Source organism: Theropithecus gelada, chromosome 19 (assembly GCF_003255815.1).
Source record: "Theropithecus gelada isolate Dixy chromosome 19, Tgel_1.0, whole genome shotgun sequence".
Classification (NCBI taxonomy): Eukaryota; Metazoa; Chordata; class Mammalia; order Primates; family Cercopithecidae; genus Theropithecus; species Theropithecus gelada.
This window is the reverse complement of record NC_037687.1, coordinates 38837242-38859519: the sequence shown is the minus strand read 5'-3', so window position 1 is coordinate 38859519 and position 22278 is coordinate 38837242. Positions and strand designations below refer to the sequence as shown.

The window sequence follows — 22278 nt, the reverse complement described above, 5'->3', positions numbered from 1 at the left end:
GTTGAAGGGAGAAAGGGAATTCTTTTTCTGTAGTCTTTGAAATTTTATTTTTCTCTTTTCTTTTTTGGAGACAAGGTCTTGCTCTGTTGCCCAGGCTGGAGGGCCATGGCGCAATCATAGCTCACTGCAGCCTTGAACTTGAGTGATCCTCCCGCCTCAGCCTCCCAAGCAGGTGGAACTTCAGGCGTCTGCCACCACACCCAGCTAATTTTTAAATTTTTTATAGATATGGGGGCCTCGCTATGTTGCCCAGGCTGGTCTTGAACTCCTGAACTCAAGCGATCCTCCCACCTTGACCTCCCAAAGGCCTGAGCCACTGCACCCAGCTGAAGTTTGTAATCGACCCATAATCGTCTATTACTTACGTAACTGAATTCCTATGAAAAGCATAATAAAGTGGAGATCATAAAGGTGCTGACTTCCAGGCTGTTGTAAGATTTCGGTGCCACACCTGGCACAGAAAAAGCATGGAGAACAGGAGGGCAGTGAACGTCAGCCGGCACAGGTTGGCTACGTGCCAGGATTTCCCTAAATGCTGCACAGGTATTCATCCTATGATTCCCATAAGCCTCCGAGGGCTGTACTCACATGTCATCCCTGACCTGCTGATGAGAAGTTCAGTCAAAGGCCCAAGGTCACAAATCAAGCCAGCCTAAGACTGGAACCCACGGAGGAGAGGAGGAGGAGGAGGGGAAGGAGAGAAAGGTTTATTGTCCGTCTCTCTCTCGTTCTCCGCACACCCCTCACCTCCAGGGTTTTCAGTCTGTCTCTGGACTATCCTCCTCCTCTCCCCTGCCCCATTCTCCAAAAACCCAAAGGGGTGACTTGTAGGCTGAGGTGTGTGTGTGCCTAGTACAGAAAGTCAGGGCGGTACAGGGTGGAGGCAGATGACAGCGTGGGAGTGGTTTCGGTCCCACCGAGATATGGAAAGGTGGGCGTCAGAGAAGAGTGCACTCTTTCATTTCTTCATCATCACAGCCCAGAGGGACCACTCCGTTCTGGGCATGTTGGGGGGTAGGAGTGGAGCAAAAAAAAATGCCCCCAGACGAAGAGAGTAGTGGGAGAAGGAGAGAAGGAGCATCCCAGAGCCATAGACACTTAGGGGCTGTGTGACTCTGGGCAGGTGACCTAGGGTCCTTGAGCCTCAGTTTCCTCATCTGAAGATGAAGATGATATGTCACTATCGCGCTCAGAGGAGGACTAGGTACAGTTATAAGCCTCATTTACAGATGAGGAAAACCGAGGTTGGACAACTTGGCTAAAGTTACATAATAGACACAGTGGGGTGCTCCCTCAGCACGACTCTCCGGCCAAGAAATCCGGCTGCAGAGGAGGATGGACTCCAGGAGAAAGAACAGGCTGCCATTCCCATGGTTCGGCATGGACATCGGTGGAACGCTGGTTAAATTGGTCTGCTTTGAGGCCAGGAGCGGCGGCTCATGCCTGAAATCCCAGCACTTTGGGAGGCCGTGGCGAATGGATCACCTGAGGTCAGGAGTTTGAGACCAGCTTGGCCAACATGGTGAAACCCTGTCTCTACTAAAAATACAAAAATTAGCTGGGTGTGGTGGTGCGTGCCTGTAATCGCAGCTACTCGGGAGGCTGAGGTAGGAGAATCACTTGAACCCAGGAGGTGGAGGTTACAGAGAGCTGAAATTGCACCACTGCACTCCAGCCTGGGCGACAGAGCAAGATTTTTTTCTCCGAAAAAAAAAAAGAAAAGAAAAGAAAAGAAAAAGGCAGTGGTGTGAACAGGGAAATGAGTTGAATTCCAGTAACTCTGGTTCCCCTGTGTTTCCAGAACAGAGCTTCCAGCCCCCAGACCTCAAGCTTCGGCATCCACGGCATCCACGCTCCTCTCCATTCCATCCCCCAAACATGTTCCTGCTAAACTGTTAAACTCCAGTTCCTGCCTATCCCACTACCTACCCACCACCCCTCTTCCACTCCCCCTGTCTCCACTAACCTGCCAATCCACATATTTTCATCAGCCAAGATCGCTGTCCACCTATGAGCAAGAAGCCAGTTGTTGAGACAGGTACATTTTCATCCCATTTAATGACTGTGTCTTCCTCATCTCATGGCAGGCCTAGGGAAGGCAGACAAGCCCTGTCCCTGCACTCACCCCACTTTGGGCTAGGAGAGGAAACCAGCTCAGACAAATAATATAACAAATAATAATAACAGCAGATGCCCGCTGTTTCAAGATCCTCTGGCTGCAGAGAAGAGGGTGGAGGGGAACTGAACGTGGAGGCCTGGGGCTCTGAGAGGAGAATGGGTGGGGCCTAGATGGGAGGGGAAAGAGCCAGAATAGAATGTACGGAGGGCAGAAGCCGGCAGATCAAAGCCAAATGCTAGAGGCAGAAGAAAACAGAACCCCATGACTCAGGTGTTTGAAATGAGGGAATTCTCAACCCAGAGACAGATGCAGAACTGATTCTAAGAGGAAAAGATCAGAAACGACCTAGAGATCTGATCAGATGGGAGATTAAATGGATGGAGATGTTGTGCCAAAGCCTTCTCTGAAACACCTCCCAGGCGTTAAAATTAGCAATCCAGAGCCAGCTGTATGGATATGAATGAACCATTTTTTCTTTTCTTTTCTTTTCTTTTTTTTTTTTTTTGAGACAGAGTCTCACTCTGTCGCCCAGGCTGGAGTGCGGTGGTGTGATCTTGGCTCACTGCAATCTCTGCCTCCTGGGTTCAAGCAATTCTCCTGCCTCAGTCTCCCGAGTAGCTGGGACTACAGGTGCCGGTGTTTTGCATCTCAAAAACAGAAAAAAAGGAAAAAAGAAAACGTTTTATATATTTAACCAACAATTTAAAGCGTACTATAGGCTGGACGCAGTGACTTAAGCCTATAATCCCAGCATTTTGGGAGGCCGAGATGGGTGGATTGCTTGAGCCCAGGAGTTTGAGACCAGCGTGGACAACATGAGACCCTGCCTCTAAAGAAAAGTTTAATATAAGCTAGGCACTATTAAGTGTTTAAAATGTTAACTAATTTAATATGTATACAGTACTCTAATAAAAAAGCAGGGCCTGGGATGGGGAAGGGAGTTAAGCTAATTCAGCTCGTGTGGTCTGGGAGGGTCTCTGCTGGAAGGGGGCTGATCTTTGAGAAGGGATCAGAATGAGCCAACCTCAATTTCCAGGACAAGCACTTCAGACAGAGGACAAGTGCAAAGGCCCTGAGGCTGGCTAGACATCGGAGAAACAGAAACAAGTGATGTATTATAAGCAGAGAAGACAGTGGGCCAAGATGATGTCAAATTCAGCAACCAATGGACAGATGCTGAAGGGCCTTGTAGGTCACCATGAGGGGCTCGAATTTTATTACCACGATAGTGGAAAGTCTTGTTCTGGACTCTTTTTTTTTTTTTTTTTTTTTTTGAGATGAAGTCTCACTCTGTAGCCCATGCTGGAGTGCAATGGCGTGATCTCGGCTCACTGCACCCTCTGCCTCCTGGGTTCAAGAGATTCTCCTGCCTCAGCCTCTATAGTAGCTGGGATTATGGGATTGCAGGCATGTGCCACTGCACCCAGCTAACCTTTTGTACTTTTTTAGTAGAGATGGGGTTTCACCATGTTGGCCGGGCTGATCTTGAACTCCTGACCCCAGGTAATCCGCCCACCTCAGCCTCCCAAAGTGCTAGAATTACAGGTGTGAGCCACCACACCCAGCCTGAAATCTTTATTATTTTATTTTATTGAGAGACAGGGTCTCACTGTGTTGTCCAGGTTGGGGTGCAGTGGTGCCATCACAGCTCACTGCAGCCTCGACCTCCTGGACTCAAGTGATTCTCTCACTGCTGCCTCCTGAGTAGCTGGGACTACAGGCATGTGCGACCATGCCCGAATAATTTTTCTTTTTGGAGAGATGGGGTCTCACTATATTTCCCACTATATTGAACTCCTGGGCTCAAGCAATCCTGCCTTTTTTGAGATAGCGTCTCACCCTGTCACCCAGGCTGGAGTGCAATGGCATGATCTCAGTTCACTGCAACCTCCACCTCCTGGGTTCAAGTGATTTTCCTGCCTCAGCCTCCTGAGTAGCTGGGATTACAGGTGCATCGCCTGACTAATTTTTGTATTTTCGGTAGAGAAGGGGTTTCACCATATTCAGGCTGCTCTCAAACTCCTGACGTCGTGATCCGCCCGCCTCAGCCTCCCAAAGTGCCAGGATTCCAGGCATGAACCACTGCACCCCACGAGAACTTTTAAGTTTTCTTATCTATAGGATGTTGCAATCATCATCATCTTTAAACATTAGACTTGGAATCTTTATAGTCCTGCTATATAGCAGGACTATAAAGAATCATATATATATATGCATATATATACATATATATGACTCTGAGTCTCACTTTATTGCCCTGGCTGGAGTACAGTGGCACAATCTTGGGTCACTACAACCTCCAGCTCCTGGGTTCAAGTAATTCTCCTGCCTCAGCCAACCGAGTGGCTGGGCTACAGGAGTGCACCACCATCCACCACACCCAGTTAATTTTTTTTTTTTTTTTTTTTTTTTTGAGATGGAGTCTCGTTCTGTCGCCCAGGCTGGAGTGCAGTGGGGAGATCTTGGCTCACTGCAACCTCCTCCTTGCGGGTTCAAGCAAGCAATTCTCTGCCACAGCCTCCCGACTGGCTGGGATTACAAACGCCCACCACCATGCCTGGCTAATTTTTGTATTTTTAGTAGAGACGAGGTTTCACCATCTTGGCCAGGCTGGTCTTGAACTCCTGACCTCGCGATCCACCCACCTCGGCCTCCCAAAGAGCTGGGATTGAGAGCAGGCATGAGCCACTGCGCCCGGCCAGTTAATTTTTGTGTTTTCAGTAGAGATAGGATTTCACCATGCTTATTAGGCTGGTCTCAAACTCCTGACCTCAGGCGATCCACCTGCCTTGGCCACTGTGCCTGGTCAACATTCTTGCTATTTTTATTCTAGGCTGGAGACCTTTCTCTCAAGAACAAAATGAGAATGCTCCCTGGAGTCCGTACTGATCCCTCCTCCCTCCCACCGTACATTAGTTTTCTCCTTGCATTTAAAAAGATCTTTCTGGCTGGCATCCAGTGAATGAATTGTGGAGGAGTGGGAGAAGGAGAGAGGAAGCAGGTAGCTCAGTGGGGAGGCTACTGCAAAATCCTGGCAAGCAATGACAGTACCTTGGATCAGGGCTGGTGTCAGTTAGATCAGGGTGGTAGGGAAAGGAGGAAATGGATACATTTGGAATATATTTGGAGGTAGAGCCAGCAGGATTTGCTGACAAATTGGGTTTAAAGTCAAAGAGAGAAATCAAGGTTAACAAATGAATAAAAACAGATGTGGTCTCAGGTGAGTGGAGACATTATGCAAAAAGACTATTGCAACAGGGGAAAAGATGGCTGTAAAAACAATGAACAACACCAGAATCTGATAACCCAAAAGGATGTGTTGTCTAATGAAACTAATTTTTTCCCCTCCTCCTTTTTTTTTTATTTTGAGATGGAGTTTTGCTCTTGTCGCCCAAGCTGGAGTGCAATGGTGCGATCTCGGCTCACTGCAACCTCCGCCTCCCAGGTTCAAGCGATTCTCCCTGCCTCAGCCTCCCGGGTAGCTGGGATTTCAGGCATGCGCCACCACACCTGGCTAATTTTGTATTTTTAGTAGAGGCGGGGTTTCACCATGTTAGCCAGGCTGGTCTCGAACTCCTGACCTCAGGTGATCTGCCCACCTCGGCCTCCCAAAGTGCTGGGATTACAGACATGAGCCACCGTGCCCAGCCTCTCCTCCTATATTTTGCTGTCATCAGCAAGTGAAAAGATGATGATACCTTTTACAGAGGTAAGGAAGGAGATGAGAGAAAGTATTCCCAGAGGGGGTGGGAAGCTGGTAGAGCCCATTTTGCAGGAGGTGGGGGAATCGGGAATTCTTCTGGATCCATGAAGTTTGAGATGTCTGTTAGTTCTCCCAGGGGTAGAACAGAGTGAGCAGACAGGCTCAAGGTTGGATTTGGGACATCCTAGAAACCTTTCAGAACAAGGCAAAGGAGGAACTGAGAACTGGCATTTACTTCATGGCAAGAGCATATGAGCCTCCCCACCCCTCCTCCTTCGGCTTCGGGGCACCCCTGGGTGTCAGAGGATAGAATCAATGCTAGAGAAGACCACAGTCAAGGATTCCCTAGACTCCAGGGAGCATTCTGCTATGCTCTTGAGGGAAAGGGCTCTGGACTAGAATAAAAATTGCAAGATTGAAGTCCGGGCGCAGTGGCTCATGCCTGTAATCCCAGCACTGTGGGAGGCCGAGGCGGGTAAATCGCCCGAGGTCAGGAGTTCGAGACCAGCCTGGCCAACATGGTGAAACCCCAACTCTACTAAAAATACAAAAGGTAGCTGGGAGTGGTGGCGGGTGCTTGTAATCCCAGCTACTCAGGAGGCTGAGGCAAGAGAATCACATGAACCCGGGAGGTAGAGGTTGCAGTGAGCCAAGATCATGCCACTGCACTCTAGCCTGGGCAACATAGCGAGTCCCTGTCTCAAAAAAAAAAAAAAAAAAAAAAAAATTGTGAAAATTCTAAGAGTCTAATATTTTAAAACTCCAGCATATGCATGTCAAAGCTCATCTAATTATACACTTAAGAGGTATGCATTTCGGCCGGGCGCGGTGGCTCAAGCCTGTAATCCCAGCACTTTGGGAGGCCGAGACGGGCGGATCACGAGGTCAGGAGATCGAGACCATCCTGGCTAACACGGTGAAACCCCGTCTCTACTAAAAAAAGACAGAAAACTAGCCGGGCGAGGTGGCGGGCACCTGTAGTCCCAGCTACTCGGGAGGCTGAGGCAGGAGAATGGCATAAACCCGGGAGGCGGAGCTTGCAGTGAGCTGAGATCCGGCCACTGCACTCCAGCCTGGGTGACAGAGCGAGACTCCGTCTCAAAAAAAAAAAAAGAGGTATGCATTTCATTGTATATAGGATACCTTGAGGAACAAAAAGTATCTGCAAACAAATACTGAGCTCTAGCTACTGATATCCATGCTGATGTATTTGGGAGTGAAGTGTCCTGGTGTCTGCAACTGACTTTGAAATGCTTAAAACACGGACGCCGGGCGCGGTGGCTCACGCCTGTAATCCCAGCACTTTGGGAGGCCGAGGCGGGCGGATCACAAGGTCAGGAGATCGAGACCACAGTGAAACCCCGTCTCTACTAAAAATACAAAAAATTAGCCGGGCGCGGTGGCGGGCGCCTGTAGTCCCAGCTACTCAGGAGGCTGAGGCAGGAGAATGGCGTGAACCCAGGAGGCGGAGCTTGCAGTGAGCCGAGATCGCGCCACTGCACTCCAGTCTGGGCGACAGCGTGAGACTCTGTCTCAAAAAAAAAAAAAAAAAAAAAAAAAAAAAAAAAAGTAAAAAGGCTAGGCACAGTGGCTCATGCCTGTAACCCCAACACTTTGAGAGGCTGAGGCCAGCAGATCATTTGAGCCCAAGCATTTGAGACCNAAAAAAAAAAAAAAAAAAAAAAAAAAAAGAAATGCTTAAAACACATCAATGAATAGATAGGTAAAATTAATAGATATGTAATGAAAAATGGGCCGGGCACAGTGACTCATGCGGGTAATCCCAGCACTTTGGGAGGCTGAGGAGAGAAGATCACCTGAGGTCAGGAGTTTGAGACCAGCCTGGTCAACATGGCAAAACCCCATGTCTACTAAAAATACAAAAAATAGCCAGGCGTGGTGGTGCACGCCTGTAATCCCAGTGCTACTTGAGAGGCTGAGGCAGGAGAATTGCTTGAACCCGGGAGGCAGAGGTTGCAGAGATTGCATGCCATTGCACTCCACTCTGGGCAACAGAGTGAGACTCTATCTCAAACAAAAAACAAACAAACAAAAATAGAATAGGCAACAAAGAAAGGATAATAAAATGGTGGAATCTGATGGGTATACAGGTACTCACTGTAGGTTTGAAATTTTAATATTTTTATAATATATGAAATGAAAATGCAAAGCAAAGTAACTGCCCGCTGAAAACCCCTCCAGACAGCTTCTATTTGCAATAGAAATAAAATGCAATCTTTTCCAAGACGTTGCAAGGAAGTCCCCTGCAGACTTCATGAATCTTGTCTCCTAAATTCAATCTTTGAAGATATAACAAATATTTATTGAGCGCCTACTGTGTGTCAGGCACTGCACTACATGCTGGGGATACAGCAGTGAACCAAACCTGTAATAATTCATGCACAAATGGCTCTAACATTCTTCCTTCTCAAGAAGCGCATTCCCCTGGCCGGCCTTCTCACTTCCTGAAATTGTCTTCATCTCGACTTCATCTGCATGTGGATATGAGCTCAGGAAGGTCAGAGCCCTTCTCTCTGTCGCTCATAGCTGCATCCTCGGGTCTAGAACAAAGTCTTGTTTACAGTAAGACCTCAATAACAATTAGTTGCAGAAATACTAGCTAACATCTATTTAGTGCTTGTTACATGTGCACCTGCGTCTGCTTTAAATTGTGTGCACAGATGTACTATTTAATCCTGAAAACTAGCCCCATTTTACAAGGCTAACAGAGGCACAGAGGAGTTAGGCTGTGAATTCAAGCAGTCTGGCTTCAGCCATCACCGTCCTAACCGCTCTGCAAACTGCCTCTAAGTGAATGAATGAATGACTCAATCATTCTGACTCGCTCAAGTCGAAATCTTAACTCTGCCACTCAGCCGAGTTGACCTGGGACCAACCGATTTATCTCCCTGGACTTCAGATTGTTTATCCTTAAAGGTCAAGTCCTTCCTCTCGGTTCGTGAAGATGTAAGATGCTGGAGAAAATTGGCTCAAAGACACCCCATACACGCATGCACACACGAACCCACTCCCGAACAATGAATGAGGGAGGTAGAGCTGGGGAGGGTGGCGCGGGGTCAACGCCAGATGCAGGGTGTGGCAACCTCTAGGCGGCCAAAGTCTCTGGCTTCCAGGTTCTTCTGTTTGCTTCCTCCCTACCCGGGGGCCCAAGGCGCTGTCTCCGCCGCCCGAGCCCCGCGTAAATCTGGGTGACCTCCGAGACATCCGTTGGAGCATGAGCTCCCGAAATCAGGCGGCGGCGGTGGTCCGGGAGAAACCCGGCGGCGGGGAGATAAGCCTGCCCAGCAGGCAGGGGGCTGGGCTAGCTGCCCCGCCCCGCGCCTGACTTTGCTGGGGAGGGAGACGCCCGGCTCCCGCCCCTAACTAGCCCAGCCGCGCGGAGCGCCTGGGAGAGGAGAAGGAGCCGACCTGCCGAGATGGAGGCGACCGGCACCTGGGCGCTGCTGCTGGCGCTGGCGCTGCTCCTGCTGCTGACGCTGGCGCTGTCTGGGACCCGGGCCCGAGGCCAGCTGCCCCCCGGGCCCACGCCGCTGCCACTGCTGGGAAACCTTCTGCAGCTACGGCCCGGAGCGCTGTACTCGGGGCTCATGCGGGTGAGGGGCCCAGGGGACGTCCTGGCTAAGGGCTGGGAGTCCCTGGGAGAGAAACGCGATTGCCAGGGCGAGGGGGTTTTCGGGTATCCTAGGGAGGAGGCAGGGGCAGGGGTCCCAAGGCAAAGGGGCTGCAGCTTTCCTGGGGTGGGGGCTGCAGCAGGTTGTCCAGGGCTGAGAACAGGAGAGGTGCCCGGGAGAGAGGATCGGGGGGTGGGGGACCAGGGCTAGGAGGGGCAGAGACCTCTGCCTACAGAATCCTGGGAAGGTGATGGGCAGGGACCGAGGCTGAGAGAGACAGGAGTCCTCCAGCCAAGGAGAAGCTGATGCGGCTGGGCTTGCCCCAGAGGGAGAGGTAGCTGGAGCCATACAGGTGGGGCATGCTGAAGAGGGCACAAAGAAGAAAAGGGGGAGGCGTCCCTGCGGGAGTTGGAGGCAAAGAGGCTGGAGGATTGCAGGCTCAGAGAGGGGGTCCCGCTGAAGGAATCTGTCTGCTCAGAATGCGGGATGGGAGGATGGGTGGAGCTCAGCTGGGAGGTCCTGGGAGGGGGGAGGGTAGGAGAGCAAGAAAGAAGGCAGAGGCAGCCCCAGCCTTAGGGGATAGCGGGTGGGAGTGGGAAGAGGCCTGAAGTTTCCCATTCAAAAGGATTCTGGGTGACTTCAAGGACATAGAAAAAGGGGTGGGGTCGTGGGGGAAGAGATGGGGCAGATACTCAGCAGTGTCTGCTCTAGAATTTGAGGGTTTTGCGGTGACTGAAAAGGGTGGCTGGATATTTGGTGGGTAGGGGGGCCCTAAGGAATTAGGGGAGACCCAAACTGCTTCTGGATTGCCCAGTGTCAGAAGTTAAGGTTCAGTAGGAAGCAAGGGAATGACAGGAAGTTGGGGGATGCCACTGAAGGACGTACTGAGGGAGGAGGCCCGGGAGCCTAGTACAAAAAGAGAACTGAGCCTCAGCTATTTCTGCTGGGGTGGGGGCAGGTTCCTGGTAAAGGGTGTAGAAGCTAAACTCGGTGGCTCCTCCAGTGACAGGGGCCATGATGGAGACAACTTGGCTGGAAGAGGTCACAGCATCCTCTTCTGTCTTCCTCTCTGTGCCCAGCTGAGTAAGAAGTACGGACCGGTGTTCACCATCTACCTGGGACCCTGGCGGCCCGTGGTGGTCCTGGTTGGGCAGGAGGCTGTGCGAGAGGCCCTGGGAGGTCAGGCTGAAGAGTTCAGTGGCCGGGGAACCATAGCGATGCTGGAACGGACTTTTGATGGCCATGGTAAGTCAAGGGCTGCTAGGCCCTCCACTCACAGCCTGCCACCACTAACCGGTGTGTGACCTTTGCACATGGCTTAATGCCTGTTTCCTCATCTGTAAAATGGAGTGATAACAGTGCCCATCGGCTGGGAGGCAGTGGCTTATGCCTGAAATCCCAACACTTTGGGAGGCGGAGGTGGGTGGATCACTTGAGGTCAGGAGTTCGAGACCAGCCTGGCCAACATGGCGAAACCCTGTCTCTACTAAAAATATAAAAATGAGCTGGGCATGGTGGCATGTACCTGTAATCTCAGATACTCAGGAGGCTGAGGCAGGAGAATTGCTTGAACCCGGGAGACAGAGGTTGCAGTGAGCCAAGATCATGCCACTGCACTCCAGTCTGGGCAACAGAGCGAGCCTCCATCTCAAACAAACGAACAAGAAAAAAGCAGTGCCCATCATGTGGGACTGAGTGATTGAGTGAGGACTGAGCCTTGTGCAGAGTGAGCATTCACTAATCACCAGGTTGTGGTATCAGTGATAACCATCAGTGATCCAGGTAAAGCCCTGAGGGTTCAGAAAGATTCCAGAGCGCTTTCAAGGTGCTGAGGATTGGTGGGTAAGCCCTCCAATGATAGAGGCAGTTCTCTGTGTTACAACAGAAAGCAGGAGGCCCATGCTGGGTGCTGCCAGGAACTCAGCAGTGACTAAGACAGCACTGGTGCTGCTTCCCCAGAGCACCAAGGCCAGTGGGGAAACAGACTCACGACATGGTGCCAGCCCAGAGTGATCAGGGCCAAGACGGGGAAGCACAGGGGGAAAGGTCAGGGTGGGATGGGGAGGGGTCAGGGCAAGAGGGATGAGGGCCAGGCTGAAGGAAGCCCTAGGACTGTAGGAATTTAGAGGAGGTACCTGACCCAGCTCGTTTGACGAGGGAGATTCAGAAAGTCTTCCTGGAAGAGAGGCTGTCAAAGCTGAGACTCATAAGATGAGTGGGGAGGGTGTTCCAGGCAGAAAGACCAGCACCTACAAAAGCATGACTTTGAGAGAAGCATTCATTCGTTCAACTGGTGAATTTTCAGGCTGGGCATGGTGGCTCATGCCTGTAACCCCAGCACTTTGGGAGGCTGAATTGGGAGGATGACTTGAGCCTAGGTGTTTGAGACAAACCTGGGCAACATGGTGAGACCCTGCCTCCACAAAACACAAACAAACATAAAAATGATCATTATGCCCGGTCCTATACTGAGTACCAGGTACACGGAGATGACTCAGACAGGTGTGGTGTCCTCTCCTACTGTGGGAGAGGCGGGCTTGTACTGCAGTAAGACAATAGAGGGAGGGAATATAATCCTAAAATGAGAGGGACAGATTTGAGAGCAAACACAGGGCACAGGCACCTGTACGAGGGTAAAGAGGGAATCAGGGAAGGCTTCTCAGAGGAGGTAGCATTTGAGCTGGGCCATGAAGGATGAACGAATTAGTTCACCAAGGATGGGATGGAAGCGGGTGAGAGTGACGCAGGCAGAGGGAACTGCAGGATCACAGGCCTAGACAGGGGATCCTGACCCCTTTGAGGAAGTGAGAGACCAGTGCAGTCGTAGTGGGCTAAGTAACAAAGCTGAGAAGCCAGGGAAATCCCTGGTCATGCGGGGCCTGTGAATCATGCCAGAGTGTTCGGGCTTTTGTTTTTCCTGGGAGCAGTCAGTTTTAAGCAGGGAACAGCTGTAGTCAGCGTTGGGAAGATCCTGTGGTTGCTGCCTGAAGGGGATGAAAATGGAGGCTAGGAGCCCAGGGTGATGGACCAGGGCTGGGGCCAGGGGATGGGAAGGAAGGAGTAATTGGGAGAGTCCTGGGGCTCTGGCCAGGGAATGGATGGTGGGCTGAAACAGAGAAAGGAGAGATGCTGAGATCACTTTGGAACACAGTGGGGCCAGGGCAGGAGACACCCAAGGGGAGGTGCCCAAGAGGCCACGACAGGCTGGCGTTGGACAGGGAGAGTCTGTCTGGAACAGGTGTCTTGGATAAAGGAGGAAAATGATACAGTTCCATCCTCCCTCTGTGTTCAACCTCCGAATTACATGGGGCACAGGACCCAGGACCCAGTGGGACTCCATAAATGATGGGATGGTTGGATGCAAGGAAAGAAGAAAGGAAGAAAGAACTCTTCATTCATCCTGGCTAATTACAGAACAGGCCAGGTGTGGTGCTCGCACCTGTCATCCTAGTACTTTGGGAGGCTGAGGCAGATGGATCACCTCAGGTCAGGAGTTCAAGACCAGCCTAGACAACATGGCAAAACCCCATCTCTACTAAAGATATAAAAATTAGCCGGGTGTAGTGGTGTATGCCTGTAATCCCAGCTAGCTGGGAGACTGAGGCAGGAGAATCACTTGAACCTGGGAGGCAGAGGTTGCAATGAGCCGAGATCGTGCCATTGCACTCCAGCCTGGGTGACAGAGCGAGACCTCGTCTCAATAATAATAATAATTACAAAACAGAAGGAGCCTGGGTCATCCCAGCTACCTACTTTTCAGGAGAATGTACTCCCTTACCCAAGGGCAAAGGATGGGAGAACCAATTTGATTATGCATTTATTGAACACCTACTAAATCCTCATCCCTGGGCTAGGCTGGAATGGACTCAGATGGAGCCTGAAGAGTCCCCCCTCAGAGAACCTCGCTAGAAAGAAGGGGGAATCGGCCGGTCGCAGTGGCTCACGCCTATAATCCCAACACTTTAGGAGGCTGAGGCGGGCAGATCACGAGGTCAGAAGATCGAGACCATCCTGGCTAACACAGTGAAACCCCATCTCCACTGAAAATACAATTAGTTGGGCATGGTGGCATGCACCTGTAGTTCCAGCTACTCAGGAGGCTGAGGCAGGAGAATTGCTTGAACCCGGGAGGCAGAGGTTGCAGTGAGACAAGATCACGCCACTGCACTCCAGCCTGGGCAACAGAGCGAGACTCTGTCTCAAAAAAAAAAAAAAAAGAAAGAAAGAAGGGGGAATGGGCAGAGGGGCCGGTCCCTCTTTGAGTCTAGCCTTCTGCGCAGGGGTTTTCTTCTCCAACGGGGAGCGGTGGAGGCAGCTGAGGAAGTTTACCATGCTTGCTCTCCGGGACCTGGGCATGGGGAAGCGAGAAGGCGAGGAGCTGATCCAGGCGGAGGCCCGGTGTTTGGTGGAGGCATTCCAGGGGACAGAAGGTCAGCATGGCGGGGTCACCCCAGGGTCTCCAGCCGAGTGAAAGGGAAAACTCTCCTACTGTGGCTGGGGGTGGCCCCAACCCAGGTCCTGGAATGGGCGGGAGGGGAAGCCTTGGACTCTAGGGCTGGCCTGGGGGTTCTGTTCACCCCTGCCCTCTGTCTCTGTCCCACTGTCTCTCCAAGGCTGTCACGACATCTCTCTGTGTGTCCCTGGTGCTATCATCCCATTCTTCCTGGGTCTCCATCTCTCTCTCTCTGTCTCTTTTCTTTCTCTCTCCTTTCCTCTATTTTTCGGGCCCTAAGTCTATCTCTGTTTCTCTCTCCTTGTCCGTGTGATGGTCACTCAGTTTCTTTCTCCCTGTCTGTTTCTCTGTCCCTATCTGTCTGTCTCCTTCTTTGCCTGTTTAGCTCTCTCCCTGCACTGTCTGTCCATCTGTCTTTCCCTGCCTCCCTGTCTCTCTCTGGTTGGGTTCAGCCCCAACCTACTCCCCTCTGCCTGGCTCCATCACAGCCTACCTCCCTGCCCCCATTCCCCCCAGGACGCCCATTCGATCCCTCCCTGCTGCTGGCCCAGGCCACCTCCAACGTAGTCTGCTCCCTCCTCTTTGGCCTCCGCTTCTCCTATGAGGATAAGGAGTTCCAGGCCATGGTCCGGGCAGCTGGTGGTACCCTGCTGGGAGTCAGCTCCCGGGGGGGTCAGGTGAGTGGGTGGGACCCCTTTCCAACTACCTTCCCTGGAGGTTCCTGCCAAGGTCCCATGAGAACTAGCCGTCCTTCTCCCCACAGACCTATGAGATGTGTTCCTGGTTCCTGTGGCCCCTGCCAGGCCCCCACAAGCAGCTCCTCCACCACATCAGCACCCTAGCTGCCTTCACAGTCCGGCAGGTGCAGCAGCACCAGGGGAACTTGGATGCTTCAGGTCCCGCACGTGACCTGGTCGATGCCTTCCTGTTGAAGATGGCACAGGTGCGGGAAGGGTGCAGGGACCCCCTCTCTGAATGGGTGTGGTAACCTGGTAGGTCCCCAGCCAGGTGTCCCTGGGGACCTCGACTGGGTCCCTCTCTCTTTCTCTCTCTGCATGTGTCTGTGAGTATGAGTGTCTGTGTGTGTGTGCGTCCCTTCTCTGCACATCTGTCTGTCTCTTTCAGGGAGTTGCTTTCACTGCCTCTCCCACCCCCAACCTGGGCATTTGTGCCGGGCTCTCTGTCTCTCCAGCATTTCTCCTCTTTCTCCCTCCCACCTCGGCCCTTGTGTTCAGGCCCCACGCCCAGGGTCCCACACCATCAATTCCCAGGATCACTTCATCCCACCCCCTGCAGCCTCCCCAGGCTTTTATGTAAATTCACAATTTTATGTGAATTATGGTCATTTATTAGGAAGCCTTGCAATATCAATTTATGTTAGTAAAATCCACTTTATTAATTACATGAGAACAATATTTCTTTTTCTTTCTTTCTTTCTTTTTTTTTTTTTTTTTAAAGAGACAGGATCTCTTTCTGTGGCCCAGGCTGGAGTACAGTTGCAAAATCATAACTCACTGCAACCCTGAACTCCTGGGCTCAAGCAATCCTGCTGCCTCAGGCTCCTAAGTAGCTGGGACAACAGGTGCGCACCACCACACCTGGCTAAATTTTTTTTTCTTTTTTTTTTTTTTTTTTTTGAGACGGAGTCTCGCTCTGTTACCCAGGCTGGACTGCAGTGGCTGGATCTCAGCTCACTGCAACCTCCGCCTCCCGGGTTTACACCATTCTCCTGCCTCAGCCTCCCGAGTAGCTGGGACTACAGGCGCTCGCCACCTCGCCCGGCTAGATTTTTGTATTTTTTAGTAGAGACGGGGTTTAACCGTGTTAGCCAGGATGGTCTCGATCTCCTGACCTCGTGATCCGCCCGTCTCGGCCTCCCAAAGTGCTGGGATTACAGGCTTGAGCCACCGCGCCCGGCCAATTTTTTTTTTTTCTTTGTAGAGACGGACTCTCACTATGTTACCCAGGCTGGTCTTGAAATCCTGGGCTCATGTAATCCTCCTGCCGCCTTGAACTCCCAAAGTGCTGGGACTATAGGCATAAGCCACCATGCCCTGTAAGAAAACTAGAATTAAGGGGACTCCTAAGGAAATAAATAGTTTTTAATTGTACGAACTTTGGAAGAATGGGGCTACATTCTTTAATTAAATGCAGCCTCCCTGTTTGTGGAGAAAGAAAAATTTTTCTTAACTCTATTGCCCCATTTCTTTTCTCTTTTATTGCATTTCTTTTTAGTTTTAACTATAGTTAAATATACATAACATTTACCATCTTAACCATTTTTAGGTATGCAGTATAGTAGTGTTAAGTACATTCACATTGTTATGCAGTCTCCAGAACTCTTCATGTTGTGAAGCTGAAACTCTATACCCATTAAACAACTGCCTGTTCCTCTCTTCCCCAACCCCTGGCAGTCACCCTTTTTTTTTTTTTCTTTTTTTGTTTTTTGAGACAGAATCTCACTGTCACCCAGACTGGAGTGCAGCGGTGCAGTCTTGGCTCACAACAACCTCTGCCTCCTGGGTTCAAGCGATTCTCCTGCTTCAGGCTCCCCAGTAGCTGGGACTACAGGCGTGCGCCACCACGCCTGGCTAATTTTTGTATTTTTAGTAGAGGCGGGGTTTCACTATGTTGGCCAGGCTGATCTCAAACTCATGGCCTCAAGTGACCAAGCTGCCTCAGCCTCCCAAAGTGCTGGGACTACAGGCGTGAGCCACTGTGCCTGGCACCTTTCTACTTTGTCTATATAGATTTGACTATTCTAGGTGCCTCATATGAGTGGATTCATACAGTATTTGTCCTTTTGTGACTGACTCATTGCATTTAGCATAATGTCCTTAAGGTTCATCCATGTTATAGCTTGTGACAGGATTTCGTTCCTTTTTAAGCCTGAGTAATACTCAACTGTGTGTATATACCACATTCTCTGTATCCATTCATTCACTGATGGACATAGGTTGCCTCCAGTTCTTGGCAATTGTGAATAATACTGCTATTAACATGAGTGTATCTCTTCAAGTCCCTGCTTTCAATTCTTTTTTTTTTTTTCTTTTTTGAGATGGAGTCTTGCTCTGTTGTCCAGGCTACAGTGCAGTGGCACGATCTCAGCTGACTGCAACCTCCACCTCCAGGGTTCAAGTGATTCTCCTGCCTCAGTCTCCCAAGTAGCTGGGACTACGGGTGCCCGCCACCACACCCAGCTAATTTTGTTTTTGTATTTTCTGTAGAGACAGGGTTTCACCATATTGGCCAGGCTGGTCTCGAACTCCTGACCTCAGGTGATCCACCTGCCTAGGCCTCCCAAAGTGCTGGGATTTCAGGCGTGAGCCACCGTGCCCAGCCTCTGCTTTCAATTCTTTTGGTTATATCCCTAGAAGTCAAATTGCTGGATTATATGGTAATTCTATAATTCTAATTTTTGTTTGTTTGTTTTCTGAGATAGGGTCTCATTCTGTTGCCCGGGCTCTAGTCCAGTGGTTCAATCATAGCTCATTGCAGCCCTGATCTCCTGAATTCAGGCAATCCTTCTGCCTCAGCCTCCTGAGTACCTGGAATTACAGGTGTGCCCCACCACACCTGGCTGATTTTTTTTATTTTTAGGAGAGATGAGGTCTCTTTATGTTCCCCAGGCTGATCTCAAACTCCTGAGCTCCAGCAAACTACCTGCCTCAGCCTCCCGGAGTGCCAGGATTACAGATGTGAGCCACCACTCCCATCCGTATTTTTGATTTTTTCAGGAACTGCTGTACCATTTTCCACAGAGCTGCATCATTTCACATTCCCACCAATGGTGTACATGGGTTTCAAAGTCTTCACATCTTCATCAATGCTTATAACTTTCTGTGTTTTTGTTAGTAGTATTCTCTTTCATTTTAAAAAATATTTCAACCAGAGAGAACTAACATCAAGAGTCTACTTCTCGGCCAGGTACAGTATCTCACACCTGTAATCCCAGCACTTTGGGAGGCAGAGGCAGGTGGATCACCTGAGGTCAGGAGTTTAAAACCAGCCTGGCCAACATAGAGAAACCCCGTCTCCACTGAACATACAAAAATTAGCCGGGCGTGATGGCACGCACCTGTAATCCCAGCTACTCGGGAGGCTGAGGTGGGAGAATTGCTTGAACCTAGGAGGCAGAGGTTACAGTGAGCCAGGATCGTGCCACTGCACTCAGCCTGGGCGAAAAAGCAAGACGCTGTCTCAAAAAAAAAAGAGTCGACTTCCCAACCTTCCCCAAAATTTACCTAAACCCCGTGACAAAACTCGTAGTGCTGACCCCAGGCTTGGCTGTTCTGGACATTTACTTCCCGAAGGCTGTGTTCTCTCAGCCCCTCTGCCTGGTTTCTTTCAGGAGGAACAAAACCCAGACACAGAATTCACCAACAAGAACATGCTGATGACAATCATTTATTTGCTGTTCGCTGGGACGATGACGGTCAGCGCCACGGTCGGCTATACCCTCCTGCTCCTGATGAAATACCCTCATGTCCAAAGTAAGAGCCTTTTCCACCTTGGGAACAGAAGTGAGGGTTCTTGGCTGAGCAAGGTGGCTCACGCCTATAATCCCAGAGCTTTGGGAGGCTGAGGCGGGCTGATCACTTGAGAACAGGAATTTAAGACCAGCCTGGGTAACATAGTGAAACCCCATCTCTACTAAAAATACAGGTGGTGGCATGCACCTGTAATCCCAGCTACTCGGGCGGCTGACGAATGAGAATTGCTTGAGCCCAGGAGGTAGAAGTTGCAGTGAACTGACATCACACCACTGCACTCCAGCCTGGGTGACAGAGCGAGACACTGTCTCAAAAAACAAAAAGTGAGAGTTTTAGAGGGAAGAGTGGGCAGGCCGAGCAGACAGGCTGAGCTAGATCTTTGAGGCATCAATGGGCATGGCGTTTGGGATGTCCGGGAGCCAGAAGAGGTTCAGGAGTTGCTGACTGCAGTATGAGGCATAGTGAAAGACAACGCAGGTGTCTGCGGGCCTCGTCGCCTTAGTGATACGTTAGGTGCCTTATGCTGAGCCATGGGGAGCAATGGAATGACTTTGAGCAGGGAAGGGCAGGGTCAAATTGGTTTTTTATTTTTATTTTTTATTTTTTTATAGGGGATAGAGTCTCCCTGTATCGCCCAGGCTGGAATGCAGTAGTGTGATCTCGGCTCACTGCAACCTCCAGCCTCCCGGGTTCAAGCAATTCTCCTGCCTTAGCCTCCGAGTAGCTAGGATTACAAGCGTGCACCACCACACCCAGCTAACTTTTGTACGTTTAGGAGAGACAGGGTATCCCCATGTTGGCCAGGCTGGTCCCGAACTCCTGACCTCAAGTGATCTGCCCATCTCGGCCTCCCAAAGTTCTGGGATTACAGGCATGAGCCAAGGCGCCCAGCCCAACTCCAGCATTTTAGGGTTAGGCAGCTGCTGCGGGTCATGGGGATGGGCTGACCTGGAATATGGGAGTTGAGGTCCTGGTAGTGTTGCAGGAGTGGAACCAGCTGTGACTTCTGGCAGTGACTTGGGTTCTCTGAGTCTCAGTTTCCTCATCTAGGAAATGGGGATAGATAACAATACCTATCTCACAAGGGTGCTATGGGAATTAAGAAAGTATAGATGAGCCAGGCATGGTGGCTTATGCCTGTAATCCCAGCACTTTGGGAGGCTGAGGTGGGAGGATCACTTGAGGCTAGGAGTTCAAGATCAGCCTGGGCAACATAGTGAGGTCCTGTCTCTACCAAAGATAGAAAAGTTAGCTGGGCGTGGTGGTGTGTGCCTGTGGTCATAGCTACTCAGGAGACTGAGGTGAAAGCATCACTTGAGCCCATTAGGTGAGGTGAAGGCTATTACAGTGAGCCATCATTGCACTGCTGCACCAGCCTCGGCAACAGAGAAGACTCTGTCTCAAAAAAAAAAAGAGAAGGCTGGGTACGGTGGCTCACGTCTGTAATCCTGGCACTTTGGGAGGCCAAAGCGGACGGATCACCTGAGGTCAGGAGTTTGAGACCAGCCTGGCCAACATGGCAAAACCCTGTCTCTACTAAAAATACAAAAATGAGCCGGGCATGATGGCAGGCGTCTGTAGTCCCAGCTACTCGGGAGGCTGAGGTAGGAGAATCTCTTGAACCCAGGAGGCGGAGTTGCAGTGAGCCGGGATCGTGCCACTGCACTCCAGACTGGGTGATAGAGCGTGTAATCCCAGCTACTCAGGAGGCTGAGGCAGGAGAATCGCTTGAATCCGGGAGGCAGAGGTGGTGAGCCGAGATCGCGCCATTGCACTCTAGCCTAGGCAACAGAGCAAAACTCGGTCTCAAAAAATAAATAAATAAAATAAAATGAGAGAGAGAGAAGATAGATGGAACACCCAACACACAAGATGTGTGGTCTTTGGGCTCAGTGAGGGCTGGGGGACTACTCCTCCCCACCTGTCAGCCTCACCCCAAACTACAGCTATGCAAGCAGATGGGCTTCTGCGAGGAGGATCCCTGGGCCCTACCTGCTGTCTGACTCCCGCCCTCCTCTTGCTTGCAGAGCGGGTACGTGAGGAGCTGACTCGGGAGATGGGGTCTGGCCAGGCACCAAGCCTAGGGGACCGTACCCGCCTCCCTTACACCGACGCGGTTCTGCATGAAGCGCAGCGGCTGCTGGCGCTGGTGCCCATGGGAATCCCCCGCACCCTCATGCGGACCACCCGCTTCCGAGGCTACACCCTGCCCCAGGTGGGTATGCGTGCAGCCGCAGCCCATGGCTCTCTGCCTCGGGGCCTGAGCCCGGGTTGGTTGCTATCAGTGTCTCCCTGACTTTCTCTGATCTTAGTCAGTCTGTCTCTCTCTCTCTCTCTCTCTCTCTCTCTGTCTTCCTCCTCTATTCCCCACTGCATCTTTCTCCTGCTTCTTTCTCTGACACTCGCTCCCTTTCTGCATCTTTTAACTCTTTCTGTTTCTTTTTGGTTTATGTTTTCTTGCCCTTTGACTCTATCTCTGGGCCCCATCTGCCCCAGAGATCTCCTAATTCTATCTCCTTCCAAAGTGGTTGGGACAATCGAATGAGGTAACATACAGAGAAGCAGCTTGAAAACTGAGGAGCAAGTCCAGGACTAAGGGAAGCCCTCTTGACCCTCAGCCCCTGCTGCAGACACATTCTCTCCTCTGTGTCTCTCCCTCAATCTCAGTGCCCTTCACTGGAGAGCAGCTCCGATGCAGAACCAAAAGGGGGCGATGTTTCCCCAGAAACCCCAGCGGTTTAGTGCAAGCAGCTCCCTCCACCTTCACTGCAGAATCAAATCTGTGGCTGTTAGGATCCAGTGCTGCTTTGCTGCTATTTTCTTTTTCTTCTTCCTTTTTTTTCCTGAGATGGAGTCTCGCTCTACTGCCCAGGCTGGAGTGCAGTGGCACGATCTCGGCTCACTGCAACCTCCGCCTCCCGGGTTCAAGCGATTCTCTTGCCTCAGCCTCCTGAGTAGCTGCGATTACAGGTGCGCACCACTACACCCAGCTAATTTTTGTATTTTTAGTAGAGACGGGGTTTCACCATGTTGGTCAGGCTGGTCTCAAACTCCTGACCTCATGATCCGCCCGCTTCGGCCTCCCAAAGTGCTGGGATTACAAGTATGAGCCACCGCGCCTGGCCTACCCCCTCCTGTTTTGTAAATGGGGCCTTGGGCAAATCACTTCTCCCTCTGAACCTCAATATATCCCTCCTCTAAATTAGAAACAATGATAGTATCAACTTGGAGCTGTAAGATAATGCTTGTAAAACAAACACCAGCTCAGCTCTTGGGAGCCAGTCCTGTGTACCAGGCAGCAACACTTGAATGATGATAATGACAGGTATCCAGGTTTGAGGACCTGCTGTGCGCCAGGGGTTATTCTGAGTGCTTTCCATATCTGTTATCTGATTTAATCTTTAAAGCAACCCTATACCATTATCACGCCCATCTTACAGATAAGGAAACTGAGAGCTTGAAAAGTTTCTAGAAGGCCGGGCGCCGTGGCTCAAGCCTGTAATCCCAGCACTTTGGGAGGCCGAGACGGGCGGATCACGAGGTCAGGAGATCGAGACCATCCTGGCTAACACGGTGAAACCCCATCTCTACTAAAAAAAATACAAAAAACTAGCCGGGCGAGGTGGCGGGCACCTGTAGTCCCAGCTACTCGGGAGACTGAGGCAGGAGAATGGCGTAAACCCAGGAGGCGGAGCTTGCAGTGAGCTGAGATCCGGCCTCTGCACTCCAGCCTGGGCCACAGACCGAGACTCCGTCTCAAAAAAAAAAAACAAACAAAAAAAAAGAAAAGTTTCTAGAAGATTTGCCAAGGTCACCCAGCCCGCATATAGTATTCTTTGCCCCTCTCTCTTTCTTTTCTTTTTTTTTTTTTTTTTTGA

General features: G+C 50.9%; 2 protein-coding genes across 2 annotated transcripts in view; both read left to right on the top strand.

Moving 5' to 3' along the window:
- LOC112611969 (cytochrome P450 2A13-like) overlaps positions 1-9168 on the top strand; it is a 54651-nt gene extending 45483 nt beyond the window's left edge. Inside the window, 2 exon segments of the mRNA XM_025365922.1 lie at positions 8788-8873; positions 8957-9168. Of these exon segments, the coding sequence (XP_025221707.1) occupies positions 8788-8873; positions 8957-9168 (298 nt within the window).
- On the top strand, positions 9044-21142 carry LOC112611968 (cytochrome P450 2S1). The gene is made up of 8 exons (XM_025365921.1): positions 9044-9436; positions 10534-10699; positions 13735-13884; positions 14424-14584; positions 14671-14850; positions 18259-18400; positions 20428-20615; positions 21068-21142. Exons 1-8 carry the CDS (start codon positions 9260-9262, stop codon positions 21140-21142), a joined length of 1239 nt encoding a protein of 412 aa, XP_025221706.1. The 5' UTR covers positions 9044-9259.
- The last annotated feature ends 1136 nt before the right edge of the window (positions 21143-22278 follow it).